Genomic DNA, 13,760 nt, shown 5'->3' with positions numbered 1-13,760 from the left:
GCATTCAAATGAGACTCTGAGTCTGGAGTGATGGCAGCTAAAAGCACGTGGCTTTTTTGCATGCGCTTGTGATATGCTAAAAGTCTTTTATTTTTTAACAAAGCCATGTTGTTGATCATTTTCTTTTGCAGTGGAACATTTAAAGGCCTGAAAGTTTGGACTCCCATGGAGCAGCACAAATTACTCATTAAGTGCTCCATTCTCTTTCTCCTGCCTTTTGTAGATCATTCAGTGTGAAGCTGCAGCATATGCAGGGCTGGTGAGTAGGACTTCATCCCCTAGCCCAACCTGCTAGCCAGGAGGCACGGAGTGACGCAAGCCTGCTTTCCTTGGAACCTGAGCTGAACAGCAATGTGTGCTTGTTCAAAATAGCTGCGCATTTCAAAGGAAGAGACATTTTTCTGATTGGTTTCAGGTTTATAAGTTTCAAACTCAATCAGAGAAAGCATTTCTGGTTCACAAAGCCAGACTTTCCCTGTCTGCTTCTTCCTCCAGCCACCTGCTCATGTGCCACAGCTGGTGGGGAGCTGGGATGTGCCCAGCAGAATGAGGAGCTGCCAGCCCTGCAAGCTTGGCTCAGTGCAGCTCTCAGGCTACCCTTTGCCAGCCTCCAGCCCCAGAAAACACAGAGACAGGGATGCTTGTGAAGCAGTGGGTCTCCTAGCCTTTCCCAAAAGTCCCTTCAGCTGTGCTATGTGCTCTGAGCAGGTGGGCACCCTGCTTGTCCTTGCTGTTAGAGCTCAGGATCCACCCTTCTGTTGGTCATAGAACGCTGCTCAGGCTGCGCCACGTTTGTCTGCAGGGAAATGGGAAGTTTATGTTTATTCAAATGGATACTGATGGATTACACTTTTGTTCTGTTCAGCAGCTGTTTGGACCATTTAATACCACAAAAGGCGATTATGATCCAAAGTACTGTGTTATGAGTAAGAGCTATTTAATAGCAATAACGACAAATAATAACGTGAAGTATGGCTTTTAGTCATTATTATGTCTAGGGTTAGTTTGTTTTTCATATCTCTAAATGCATACGTATATGTATGTATACACACACACATACACATATATAAGGAATACGCTCATCTGCTGATCTCTTCCTCCTTGGAGTAACAGTCTGTTCATCAGGCCTGTACAAGTCTGTACCCACACATGTGCTGCGATTAATGGGGAATCCTGAGACAGACTTGTGCAGCTGGAGGGCTTCACCTGGCTCAGTGCTTGATGACCATTCAGGGCCAATATGGAGATAGGTCTGAGAAAGACATTTCCCTGGATGTCTGCATATAAATAAATTGCTGCTGACAAGGAATAAGTATAATAGAGGCCGGTTCCTTGTTATTGGCTGGAGCCATGAAGAAGATAATAGCTGAAAATATGGATGTAAATGGGAGTCGCTCATTTATTTTGCACAAATTCTTTAAAATTAGACCTTATAGCGAACACTAAGACATATGACTATTACATTTAAATGACTGCTTAAATCCAAAGGAAAAAAAATCATGTGTTCTTATCCTGTCTGACAGGTGGCTTACTTCTGATCCTACCTCTTAATCTTCTAAGTCATGTTTTCTTTCAAACCCTGTTATTCCTTTTTAAAAGGAGATTGGGTTATGTAGGATGATGCAATATGAAGCATAATGCTCATTGCTGGTAAATCAAATATAATATTGAGAAAAAAACCATAATTCAGGATCACTGTGTTGACCAGTGATACAAGAAGACACAACCATTGTCAGAAGTTTGGGAGACTGGGGTCAGACAGTTTCTATTTGCAGCCTTTGACATATATATCATTGTGAACAAGGTGTGAGCTAGAAGACATCCAAAAGATGTGCTCAGGATGTCTCTGCTTCTCATGCAGCCCCTTACTTGTGCATGTAGTGTCTGTTGAGCTCCTCCTTGCAGGCACAAGACACATCTGGGAGGGCTCTGTGTGATGCTGGGAACACCAGGCATTTCTGTGTGTTGGTGGGTGGATGCGTTCATGGCAAATGAGGTATACATGGTCTCTACTTAACACAGGCCAAACAGAGCTCAACAAAGAGCTCCAAGAAATGATTATGATGAGTTAACCTGAGGGCTTCTTTCCCCTTAAGCCCCATCTCCCCTTTCCTCCCAGCCAGTGCTGCTGCAAAGGAGAACACTACATTCAACATAGTGTTGTTGAATTAAAATGATAAAGGAGGGAGGTCAGGAACAGACTAGGAATGGCTGTTTTGCTATCTAGTTTTGTGAGGTAGTGGTTAGTTAGACCTGCCAAAGAACAGGGGGAGAGGGATTACCTGCAGTCTGTGTCAACAGTCATGTTAATGTTCCTTAATGCCTTGCAGAGAGACTGGAGGAAGGTCGAGTAGCAAGCACTGTGCAGACCTCCAGTGTCAATAGCACTAAGCAAACAGTAAGTGATCTTTGACAGCAAATGCAGAATCTGTTCCCACAGATTCTTTACATTACCAGTAATTTCCACAGGTGTAGCAGATAAGTAACTTCTGATGACCTGAAAACCTATGCCCTCCCTCATTGTGGCCAGTCTTACCCCACACCAACAGCTTCTCACCTAAGGTCCCAGCCTGCAAATGAGGAGTCTGTGAGTATTCTTCTGTTCACATCTCCCCATCAATCTTAGCTCTTTTTATTTTACTTGTAAATTTCCTTCTGTGCATGAAATAATGTTCCTGTGACAATCATGGAGATTGCACGGGCCTCCCACTTACAGGTCTGTTTTGACATTACCAAGGTATGGGGCTCTTCATAATAGAAATGGTAAGAAAGATTTGTGTGGATTTCTTTGTGGATATTCGATTTTAAAACATGCATTACCCCTTTCCATGTGAGATTCATCAGTGTGCTTTGTGTCTCTCCTCTCTCACAGCTGAAGGGTGGCCACCTGGGTGATGGCCAATTAAAGTGCATGGGACAGGTCGTGAGAGAGGTGTGGGAATTGCAGTAAGGCCTGAAACTGATATTAATTACTTACTTTCTGTTCTTAAGTGTCACAGCTTTTCTTAAGCTTCTCGGCTATGTCCTTTGTCAAATAAAAAGGTAAATCACCATATACCTTAGTGGGCTTTGGATCAAGGAAGCTGCCAGCAGCAGGGCTCTTGCTATTCCCTACCAAGTTGGTGAGTGGGGTCACTTTCTTTGGAAATCTATGGTTAATTCAGACTTCTTCCAGTCCTGGAGGCTGGTGGCCTAAGGAGCAACCAGAACCTACCTGAAACAGCCCAGGATCAAGTAGAAAGTGTCAGCCATAGATCAGGTAAAGAAATAACGAGCATCCAGATTTGCCTGGATGTTAGAGGGGGAAAAATCAATGTACAGTGGTTCTCAGACGACTCTCTGATAGACAAGCCATGGTGAATGTGTCTGGCAATGAAATGGTGTCTTGGAGAAACTGAGGTGTTTAGGTAGAGGAAAAGAAAAGTTTCCTTTGTCTCAAGGGCAGGAAAAAGTCACCTGACTTGATGAGGGCTTAATCCCTGCAGATGGTCTGAAGCCACAGCATCTTTATTCTCTCCATGCTAGCATCTGTTGAAAAGTTGTCATCGCTGCTTACAGCAAATGCTGGATGGGGAACGATTTGTGTAAAACCTGCTCAAAATAACAAGCTCGTTAATAGCTTATATTTGCTATAAGCAGCCAAGGTACACTTAGCCATGACAGTTTTCTTTCAGTGGACTTTGAGGTATTATCAGCTGTGACAGCATAGAGTGGGTGGAATGTGGGGAACAAAAGCCCCACACAAAGGAGGCACTTTAGGTCTGGGTTCCTCTGCTTCCTAGAGGCCACACAGTGCTGAGCTATGGTGAGATTCTTTTCTCTAATTAATATTTCATTCTCTGAGAGAGTTTCGAGTTATCCCTTGAGATCTGTTAAAGGTTTGCACATTTTGAGGAAAAGAAACAAGGCTGCTGAACTTGAATTAAGAAAGTATGTTGAAAGGAGCTGCTACAGCCTTTAACTTTGGGCGAGGGACATGTAAACCATACAGTATTAGTGCACTTTTCATTGTATTACTTGTTCTATGTCCTGTTCTACGCTGTGCTCCAATAAAGTCATGCATAAATGCTGCTAGGAAACATTCACCCCTTTTTTCCCTTTCTACCTCCCCTGGACTGAGGCATCTGGTATTTCATCTTCTGTGGAGTTATTTGTTTTCCAAACCAACCCACCAAAATATTTTATGACAGCAATAAAATAAAGTGGCTGTGTGGTTAGAATTGCTGAGTTTAGCAAGGAAGGTGAAAGAATGGCCACTGGAGGAGGCCTGCTGCCACCAGCAAGTGCAGGGAGTCCAACTAGGGCTGACGGGTCATCCAGGCTCCATGGTGTAGAGCTGTATGAGCTGTAGGAGTAGCGCTATATACTCTTACGGATGTGGTAAGTTGAGCACTGCAGTAACAGAATGACATCGGTCATTACCAGCAAGGGTGTAATCACACAGGTGGCTAAAAGGTGAAACTGAGCCACTTGTCACAAGCCTCACCTTTCAGGTGCTCTGTCCCAGGGACCAGGGAAGAGAAAGGCCACTTATTGCAGGCTCCAGCCATGTGTAAAAGCTGAGCTGCTCCATCCAGTGGCTTTTTGTTCCCTTCACCAAGGGCTGTTGTGAGGCAGCAGTCTCTTAATCCAACTGTAATTCCTCAGGATACAGTTTGTATCCTGAGCAAAGCAATTACAGATCTAGCCTTGCAAACTGGAGGTACAGTAAGAAAAATAATGTCACTGTGTTTTGAGTGGTTTACCTACAGGCTCATCAGACACCATTTGAAGAAAGCCCTCCTTGGCTGTGCAAAGAGAGAGAGGCACTTAATCTATCTAATGGCTCCCATGCCATTGATATACCATCTATTTCAGTGTTGTTTTAAGGACCCCTTGAGCATTCTGCTTGTGCATCAGCAAGGGGTGTTATCCCAGCACGTTATGGCTGGTGGCACACCTAGGTTAGAGGTGGTGCTGTGGTGTTCCAGGAGAAACAGTTTAAATATCATTCCACTATGAAGTACCTGTAGAGCCTTCCCTGTGTGAGGAGCCATGTGGTGTTACCCACCCAGTCCACTGCAGCACGAGTGTGGTCTTAAGGGACAGTGGGCTTTGTGAGGCCATGAGCAGAGCTGTGGCCCCAGCAGGAGTCTTGCCCTCCCTCATCTAGTAGCAAGGTGTGATGATAAGCACAAGGGTACGAGCTGCACAGCTTGTGCTGCAGACTGGTGTATGGAACTGAACCAAGGTGGTCCAGTGACCTTGAAAAGAAAGGGTAACTCATGCTTTCCTCTGGCTGCCAAAGGAAGCTTTCGAAAGAGTAAATGTAGGAGTAGAGTGAACACAAGGCCTTTGATGATGTATCTCCTTGTCACTTGAGTGCTAATTATTAATTTGATGAAGTTGAAGGTGAAATCAAGACTGCAAGGCTTGCTTTTTAGAAGCAGATCCCCTTTGCATATGGTCTGCAAGCAAAGGGAGAGTCAAAGGAAGGCGAGCACGGGCTGGCAGCCCCAGGTTTGGAGCAGTGGCCATGGAGCCAAATGTTTAGTAAATACAGTTAGCTGGGGGAAAGAAGTATGTGAAGTCTGGCAGAACAGTGACCTAAAAATGGGCCTCAAAGTGCATCTTTATGACAGACTGAAAACAGAGGGAAATCTAATTAATTATAATTATTGCACTTTTAAGAGAAGAGGAGAAGCAGACTTTCTCTCATGATATACAGAGAACAACTTCAAAACTGTTTACACAAATGCTGTGAATTCTGCAGGGTGGGTACTACAAATCCATGTCAGATGTTAATGGAAAGAACGGCTTTTGTCTTGCAGGATGGCAGCGTGCCACTGTTTAAGTAACAAACACGCTGACTGCGGTGCGCTCAGAGCTGCTGGGGTCAGAGATGAAAGACGAATGTAGGTCGGCCAGCCTGATGTGGGGCTGTGCCTGCTGCCAGTTGGTAAATGATTCCTGTCAGTTTCAAGCCAGAAAGCGCAGAAACCTGAATGCTATTAGGAATCATTCAGCTGGAGCATCCAGCAGCCTCTCTGTGTCTCTGTGTGCAGAAATTGCCTCCAGTGTACAGGCAAAGGTCCTTACGGGCTGTGGTTGTTTCTGAACTGTGAACTCCCCCAGCTGGCGAACGTCTGCTATTACCATGAGCCACTTTAACCTCCAGTCCAAAATGTCGCTGTGAGGATGGATTGCAAGAACGTCCCACAAACTCAGCAGGTTATCCAAGGCATTACCGTTTTGACCTGTGAATTTGTAAGGAGCTGATGGCCAACATCCTTGAGTCTTCTGGGGTTGCCATAACGGGTAATTAAATGGTTCTCTGCAGGTCACAGTCAGTTCCTTTCATTGTTCCCATAATATGGGCCATGAATGAGGGAGCAGCCTGGGTGTGGTGGATGCAAACAGCATTGTGTTAAGAAAGAAAGTGCAGAAGCAGCTGTGGTTGCACTTGTCAATGGCATCACGTTGAGTCTTTTGTGATAAAGAAGGAGTATATGGGAAACCACCACTGACAGGCGGGTCAATCTGGACAAATGGCTCAAAGTACTATGCAAGTTGTCTGACCTTTCAGTGGGTGAAAAGGGGCAAGGCTGCAGCACCTGGTGGCCTCCAAGAGGGGAGCAGGAAGCAGGGAGTGCTGTCTGTGTGTATTTGCCTGAGGATGGCAAATAATGATGTGGATAGAGGACAGCCGCGTCTGGGTGGACCACATGGTGTGTCATAACCATAAACCAAGTAACTGCCCCTCAGGGCTTGGTAGGGTGAGGGAGGAGCCAAGATCACATCTGGAGGTGGTGGTAGGGACTGCTGCAAGCAAATGGGGTGCTGATTTAGTGCTGGGGTACACTTGTAAAGGCTCAGCACAGCTCCCCAGTGCCCACTTGTGCTGAAGGAGCAGCAGATTAGTGCAGACACCGCACTGAGCCTTTCGCCCTGCACCCCTCCACCGATCCCACGCACTGCCCCTCACCAACCCCACAAAAAGGCCAGGCCCAGGCAGTTGTATACAAAACCTGAAATAGTTTACTTTGCTTTCTCTCTTTTTTTTTCTTTTTTTCTTTTTTTTTCTTTCCTTCTTTAAACTTTGCTCTAGAGGTTTACTTAGATTCCGTGAACTCGATACAAGAGCATTTGATATGAACTGGTAAATAAAACACCGTCATAGATAGATAGCCACGATAAACTTTGTTAGAAATGTACATGTCGCGAAAAAAATAATAATACTAATAATAATAATCATAATAAAAAAAGCTGGCGTGACGCCCAGGCCAACTCGGCCCTGATGGCCGTGGGCTGCGGGTGGCTCTGGTTCCCCGCGGGCGCCGCGCCCCAGTAATGTGTGTATATAAACAAAGCCCATAAGAAATGTACAAATATAAAAAGCTACAAACATTAATAAATTACATCGTCACAAAACACGGAAACACTCCACAAGGTGCTAGTAAAATAACTGTCTCCCTCCTCGTACAAGAAGTTACGCAAAGAGCTGGTAAGGGCCGCTGCTGCGGGCAGCACCCGGAGAGACTTTCCCCTTATAAAAAACAGGTGGTCATTATTCCAAAAGCTATGTACAAGCTACATTCTAGGAAAAGGATGCCTCGGGAAATGCATCAACATGGCACGGCCGGGGGGGAGAACGTGCCCAGTGCCCCCAGTCCCCCCACACACTCCGTCCCCGACCCCTCGCTGCCCTCACCATCGTGGGCCGGGTGCACCCTCACCTCCCGGAACGCTGAGCGCCGTGGGGCCAGGCGAGTATTAACTTTTTGCGGACTAGTCACTCTCAGCACTCTGAGAAAGGACATCTATATTAAAAAATATTTATAGCAGGATTCTGTACACTCCGACCGCCCAAAGTTAAGAGGGTTGTTATCGTGATGCTCCAAGTTAAGCTGAGCTAAAGGAGCAGCTTCCCATTCCGGTGGATCTTCAGGATCTTGCCGAGCCGCTGCTTGGCCGTGGCCATCCCCTTCTTCGTGCGCTTTCCTGGAGGGAGAGTGGCAGTGGTGAGCCCCCGGCTGGCTCCTGCCCCATGACACCCCACAACAGCAAGCCCTCAGCCCCACACCACCACCTTCCCAACCCCATCCCTAACCCAGCACCTCCAGGAGACCACAGCTGTCCCTCGAGCTTGAGGGCTCTCCCCCAACCACCCCAGACTCACACGTGCCTCAGAGGGGAGCACGGTTTTTTGCTGATAAGCGCCATCACAGCCAGGGCAGATCCCAGTGCATACCTGGGGCACCAACTGCCTCCACAGTGCCAAGCCCTTCTGTGTTGCACCCATACCCAGCCCTAAGCCTGCACACATCCCAGCTCAATGGATGCCCCAGTGTGACTGCTCAGTCCCAATCACTCCAGCACTGTTCCATGCCTCAGAGCTAACCAGAACAGTACATCTGCATAGGTACTGCCGCACACACACAGACAACCAACAGGCTGTCAAACGCTACCTGCTTTCACCACACACACACACACACACACCTCTGGGATCTCTGAGCATCTCTCCACTATTATGCACATCCTCAAGGGAAAATCTGATGCACAGGGCACAGCTTGCAAGCTACCTCACTGACACCACCATCATGCTTTCCTTGCCCTCTCTTTCTCTAGCATTACAGCTACCATCTGCAGTCAGCCCAGTCAGAAAGCCACTGAATGCATACACACACGTATAGATTCAGCTTAGCACCAATGCACTACAAAGCTCCCTGTGTTCCATGCAAGAAAGACACCCTGATGTCCGCTTGGTGGCCCCAGCTGTCTTGAGACCCTGCACTGGAGGTTCTGAAAGTGCTCTTCTCCCTGCATGGTTGGGCACGCACTCCTGGCACGTGGTTCCTTCCCTCCTTTGAGGATCAAGCTATACCACAGGCAAGATGTGTTCCACATGCCCATGCAAGCTCTCTTCATGATGCCCTGGCTGGGTCGCCCAACTCACTGGCCTGACTGGGTTTGGGATCCATTCAGCACTTTTCTTCCCATTGCTTCTTCCACGGACCTCTTGGATCTTCGTGGCACCATTTCACCACAAAGACACAATTCCACACAAGAATTTTCACTTCAGTTCTGTAGAGAGACACAGGTGTTGCCATCTCCTGGAAAGGACCTAGAGTCTATCATGGGCACATCCTCCTATGTGGCCTGTGATGTTTTACCAGTTGACACCCCTCCAAGGGGCTGCAGGACACCTCACACTATCACTAACTTGCTCCATTTGCACACAGAAGAACACTGGAAACAACTGTCACATAGCCTTGCTTTTTACAATAGGTGTCTCCTGTGGGATCCCCACTTGATCTTCATCATACACAGTGCACTTGACTGGTGTTTCTGTTCATCCCACATACCTGCCTTTATTGTACTTTCTCAGCTAAGTTCAAGGAAGGAGCAGGAGGTCCAAGCCCAGGCCCCGGACATCTCCGACTTTTCAGTGCTTTCCCTATAGCCGATAACAAGTGATCTCTTCCTCTCTTGGTTCTGGTTGTGTGGTTGGGTAACTCCCAAGGCTTGTCATTCCTCTGCTCCCTTGTTGCAGCTCTCAGGACAGCTTTGCAGATTCTCACAGCTCTACACTCGCCGGGCAGGATGTCTTTATTTACACCTTTGCGTAGCTACTGCACAAACAGAAGCCTAAAACAGCAGTGCCTGGCTTTGATGGATGCCTCCTTCCCTTGTCAAGGCTTCACCAGACAAGCTGGACTGTGATGTGACCACTGCGTGTCCTCCTCAGAAAGCCCAGGGCACGCTCAGAATATTTCCTAGCATAGGATGCCTCACAGTCTACAACAAATACCAGGCAGCAAAGCACACATTTAGGCCCACAATGCCAGGGCAGCCAAGACTATGGGTCAAATCTCCAACCAGGTTTACTCTACCAAAACACTTCTACAGACCCATGACAGACACATGAAGCACCTGCAAAGGGCACGGATTATATGATCAAAACACCCTTCCCCATTCCTACACCATAACCCCAGGCGTTTCCTGGTACCTTTGGCGGAGGCATTGTTCTGCGAGGATGATGAGGGTCTCCTCTGTGTGAGGAAAACACCGGGTGCCATCGGCTGCGATCCCCTGTTAGGCTGGGCGGCCCCAAAGGTGCTGGCCCCTGCGGTGTACTCGTGATCTGTGAGGCTGCTGGCATGTGACTCCAGCTTCGGCTCTGGCGAGCTGCCTTCCTGAGCCGGTTTGTTCACGTTGTTGGTTGACAGCTTCTTTTTGGTACTTTTTTTCTTCTTGCCTTTTTGTTCCTCCTTTAAAATGACAAACATGAAGCTCAGATTAATCCCCAGAAGACCTTTAGCTATGGCAAGGGCCAGCGGTGTTGCTTAGGGTCCTGATACAATGAAAAACAATGAAGTTTGCCACGTACAAACGGCTCAGAGCCTGTTCCGATACCATCTCTCTCACAGCTCTGCCACATGCACACGCTGCCCTTCTTGCATCTACTTATGCGCTTTATGCAGAGCCTCCTTGCTTGTTAACTCTCTGTACACTGCGGTGAGAGGGAGCAAGCCAGCACCAAAATGACCCTGCCTTGGGAGACCAGCGTGGTTTTGAACGAGCAAACCTTTCCATGTTCTGCATATGCTGGCATCTCCTATCTTCAGGTATCTTCATATGCTTTTGTTATAGAAGGACATTAAACACCCCACTTATTCACAGTAGCTGCTTCATGTTAAGGTAACACCTATAGCGTTTTCTCACACACTGAGAACAGCTGTCTGTCACCGTCCTGTTTCCCTCAACTACCTACAAGTCCACTTCCTGACAAAATTCCACTACCCAACAGCACCCACCACAAAAGCACAGTGCAACCAAAACGTCACAACTCCAGCAGCTCCCCAACCTGCCTCCAGCAGACCTCATTGTGGTGTCACATTTGTCCGGTCAGTGTGCATGAGGCACTCAGCACCCACCTGACCCCTCCAAGACCAAAGGATATTTTTCAACAGCCAGAAATGCCTCAGTACATTTGCTAAACTGATGGTAGCTGCCCTTGGTTAATCAAAGCTTTGGGAGTAGGCCCTAACGCTTCCCAGCAGCCAACTTGCACAGGCAAGGCAATCACACCATCCAGACTTCCAGCATATCAGTATGCTGCTCATACACACTCCTTTTGGGAATCCTGCTTCCATGACTAGCCTGCAAGAATGCAAGTAGATATGCATGCTCTCTCAATGCTTCTCTGCATGCCCAACAGACCTCTTGCTCTGCACCATGTCATTGTCAGGTATGTATGGTGCAGCACTGCTGGATTTTCCTCTTGTTTATTTCCCCTGAGACTGATAAGCCGTGCCAAACTGGCACAAATAAACTCCAAGAAGGGCTGGCACTGCTTTGCTAATTGGTTATGACTGCAGCTTTCATTTCCTGACAGCTACTGTTTCTTAAGCAACCTCACCTGCTGTGATAACTTCGCGGCTGCTGCGGCGAGTCCAGTTTCGATGGAGGCGACCCTTGTTCCCTCTCGCACCGGTCTGTCTTGTCGAGGCACTGAGGGTCCGACTCGTGCTGCAAGGAAAGCAATCAGAGGTGAGGCAGGTGCAGAGTGCCCGTGTGAGCTGCATAACCACACACTGGGCAGTGGGAGTGCCCTCCTGAGCAGGAGATGGATGTGCAATGTCACAAGCTAAGACATGGGCTGCTTGTCACCCGCAGCGAGCTGTAAAGAATCCTTCATAGTGGCCACTGCAGAGGGTGGGTAGGGATCCCTTGGCCTTGCACTGACTCTGGAGAGCTGCAACAAAAGCAGCCCTCCCCACCATCAGCATTGGCTGAACTAAGAGGAGACTATTCCTATATTTCCTGCTTGTTCCTCTTTACACAGCCAACACTAAAAGCCAGGGCTGATCAACTGTCTGGGCTTTCACTACTACACTACTGCCACCAATCCTTCCTTTACAGGTGCATAAGGAAAAATAAATCAAAAACCTACCCCAAATAACACATCTCCTACCAGCTGATTGATGGTGAAAAACAAACACATTGGTACGAGTCCCAGCATGTGAAATCATCCCCCAGTGTACTGGAAAGGGTTAATCCTTCACATTACAGAGAAATTGCTCATTTTTGGTCTTACAGTTTCCGCATTCCTTGAAAAATGGCTGGTTCCTTAGGGACCTGCATGGCTTAGTCTGAGTAGCACAAATTGTATGAGCTTACCCGTTGGGCTGTAAGGGGCATCATCGGAACTTTTCCTTTTCTTTGATCTGGATTTGAATACCGGATTATCTTCATCCGATTCAAGAGACGGGTAAACTGCAATAGGAAACAAAGAGTAGTTTCAGTGTAGGAGACAAGAGAGGCTCACTTGCTCTATACAGCCATGGTGACCACAAACATCACAGCTAGAAGAGCAAGGTCCCCCAGAGGTACTGCTGAGAGGTGACAGCTGGAAACCATCTGAGGACATTCTGCTGCTCTCATCCACGCTTCACTTAGAAGCTGATGTCACTGAACTGCAACCAGCTACTTTTAGGGTACACAGAGAAAGTTCTCAAACAGGAAAAATCAGCCTCCCTGTTGCCTGTGGAGTGGCAGCTGGAAGAAAGACAAGTTTCTTTATCCCAAGCTCGACTGAAACCCTCCTGCTCTGCACTGTGCAAATCTGATGACTCCTTGTGAGACAAGATGTGAATCAGCACATCAAGGAAACACATGGAAGGGGCATTTGCAGATACAAACAAAGAAGCACAAGCACACGCTTACTCAGACTGCTTTGTTGTGCTTACCGTAATCTGAATCTTTAAAACAGGCATCTAAGTGGTCCTGATCTTCATCATAATCTTCAATGTCAATACTGTTTTTTGTGCTTTTCTTTAGCAATCGTTTGCCAGCATTTTTGTTGCCACCACCACCTGTTTTTTTAGAGTTCTGTGAGGAGATGGAGTTATTCTTGGCCTGGTTGGTCCCCCAGGAGGCCTGCAGGCAGGAATCTGATGACTGGAGGTTTGCCATTGATAGCATGCCCTGGATTGCTTCCTGTGTGCTGGGTGAGGCAGGCGGCTGACTGCAGGAAAACATGGAGAGATACAGAAGCTGTCAGCGATTCCATGAACACACAAATAGCCAACTCTTTTCACCTGATAGTGTTGCTAGAGCAAACTTCCTATTGCTGTGCTTTAAGCAGCTGGCCATGCTGGTTAGTTTAACAGCAGCATCACCATGCGTTCGATTTAGGGTTGCTGCCTTGGAAGTCAGGAAGCTGTGCACCACTTTGCTATGCAGTGCTGATGAGATATAGACTGGATGAGAGGACTACAGGGTAGTGAAAACTTTGCTCCCATTGAACTAGTTTTTTAGCATTTTATTGCCAGGTGTCAACAAGTGTTGGACATCCACTACAGAAAACTATACATCCCTATAGATTAGGCTGAAGCTAAATGATGTGTGAATTCTGATGGGCTTCTTCTTCTCATTACACCTGACGAGGTGTAACGCATGCTCCCCATGATATTGAAATGCAAAATACCCCATCAAGTATTTCCAGAACCGTGGAGTTCAAACAGTGAAATACAAAAAACACTGCCAAAAAACGTTATGCAGTAGAAGCCCCTAACGTACATCTTTTCCCAAGTAAATTAGCAGTACTACATCACTTTCATTTATTTGATCTTAATTTAATCCACTTAAAGCCTTTACAAGACTCTGGATAGAGTGACATGGAAGACATAAAGGGAGTTTCTGGGCACTAATTGCATTTATAAATAATCCCGAAAATGAGTTAAGACTGCTGATGGTAGCTAGTACCGAAACATTTA

The 13,760-nt window shown here is 47.1% G+C and overlaps 1 protein-coding gene across 2 annotated transcripts in view; it reads right to left on the bottom strand.

Annotated features, from left to right (window-relative positions):
• Window positions 1-6,994: 6,994 nt before the first annotated feature.
• The window catches only part of PHF2 (PHD finger protein 2), a 73,704-nt gene continuing 66,938 nt past the window's right edge, over window positions 6,995-13,760 (bottom strand). The window contains exons 18-22 of one of the 2 annotated variants that reach the window (XM_015874751.3): window positions 12,732-13,009; window positions 12,163-12,258; window positions 11,402-11,511; window positions 9,989-10,250; window positions 6,995-7,980 (exon numbers count right to left, since the gene is read on the bottom strand). In XM_015874751.3, coding sequence (XP_015730237.1) covers window positions 7,892-7,980; window positions 9,989-10,250; window positions 11,402-11,511; window positions 12,163-12,258; window positions 12,732-13,009 — 835 coding nt within the window. In that variant the 3' untranslated portion in view covers window positions 6,995-7,891. The remainder of the gene's footprint in view (window positions 7,981-9,988; window positions 10,251-11,401; window positions 11,512-12,162; window positions 12,259-12,731; window positions 13,010-13,760) is intronic. The other variant, XM_085516510.1, reaches the window with a different exon arrangement.

Source organism: Coturnix japonica, chromosome 15 (genome assembly GCF_054131305.1).
Source record: "Coturnix japonica strain WE chromosome 15, WE-NBRP24, whole genome shotgun sequence".
In the NCBI taxonomy this organism is placed as follows: domain Eukaryota; kingdom Metazoa; phylum Chordata; class Aves; order Galliformes; family Phasianidae; genus Coturnix; species Coturnix japonica.
This window is presented reverse-complemented; position numbering and strand designations above follow the sequence as displayed.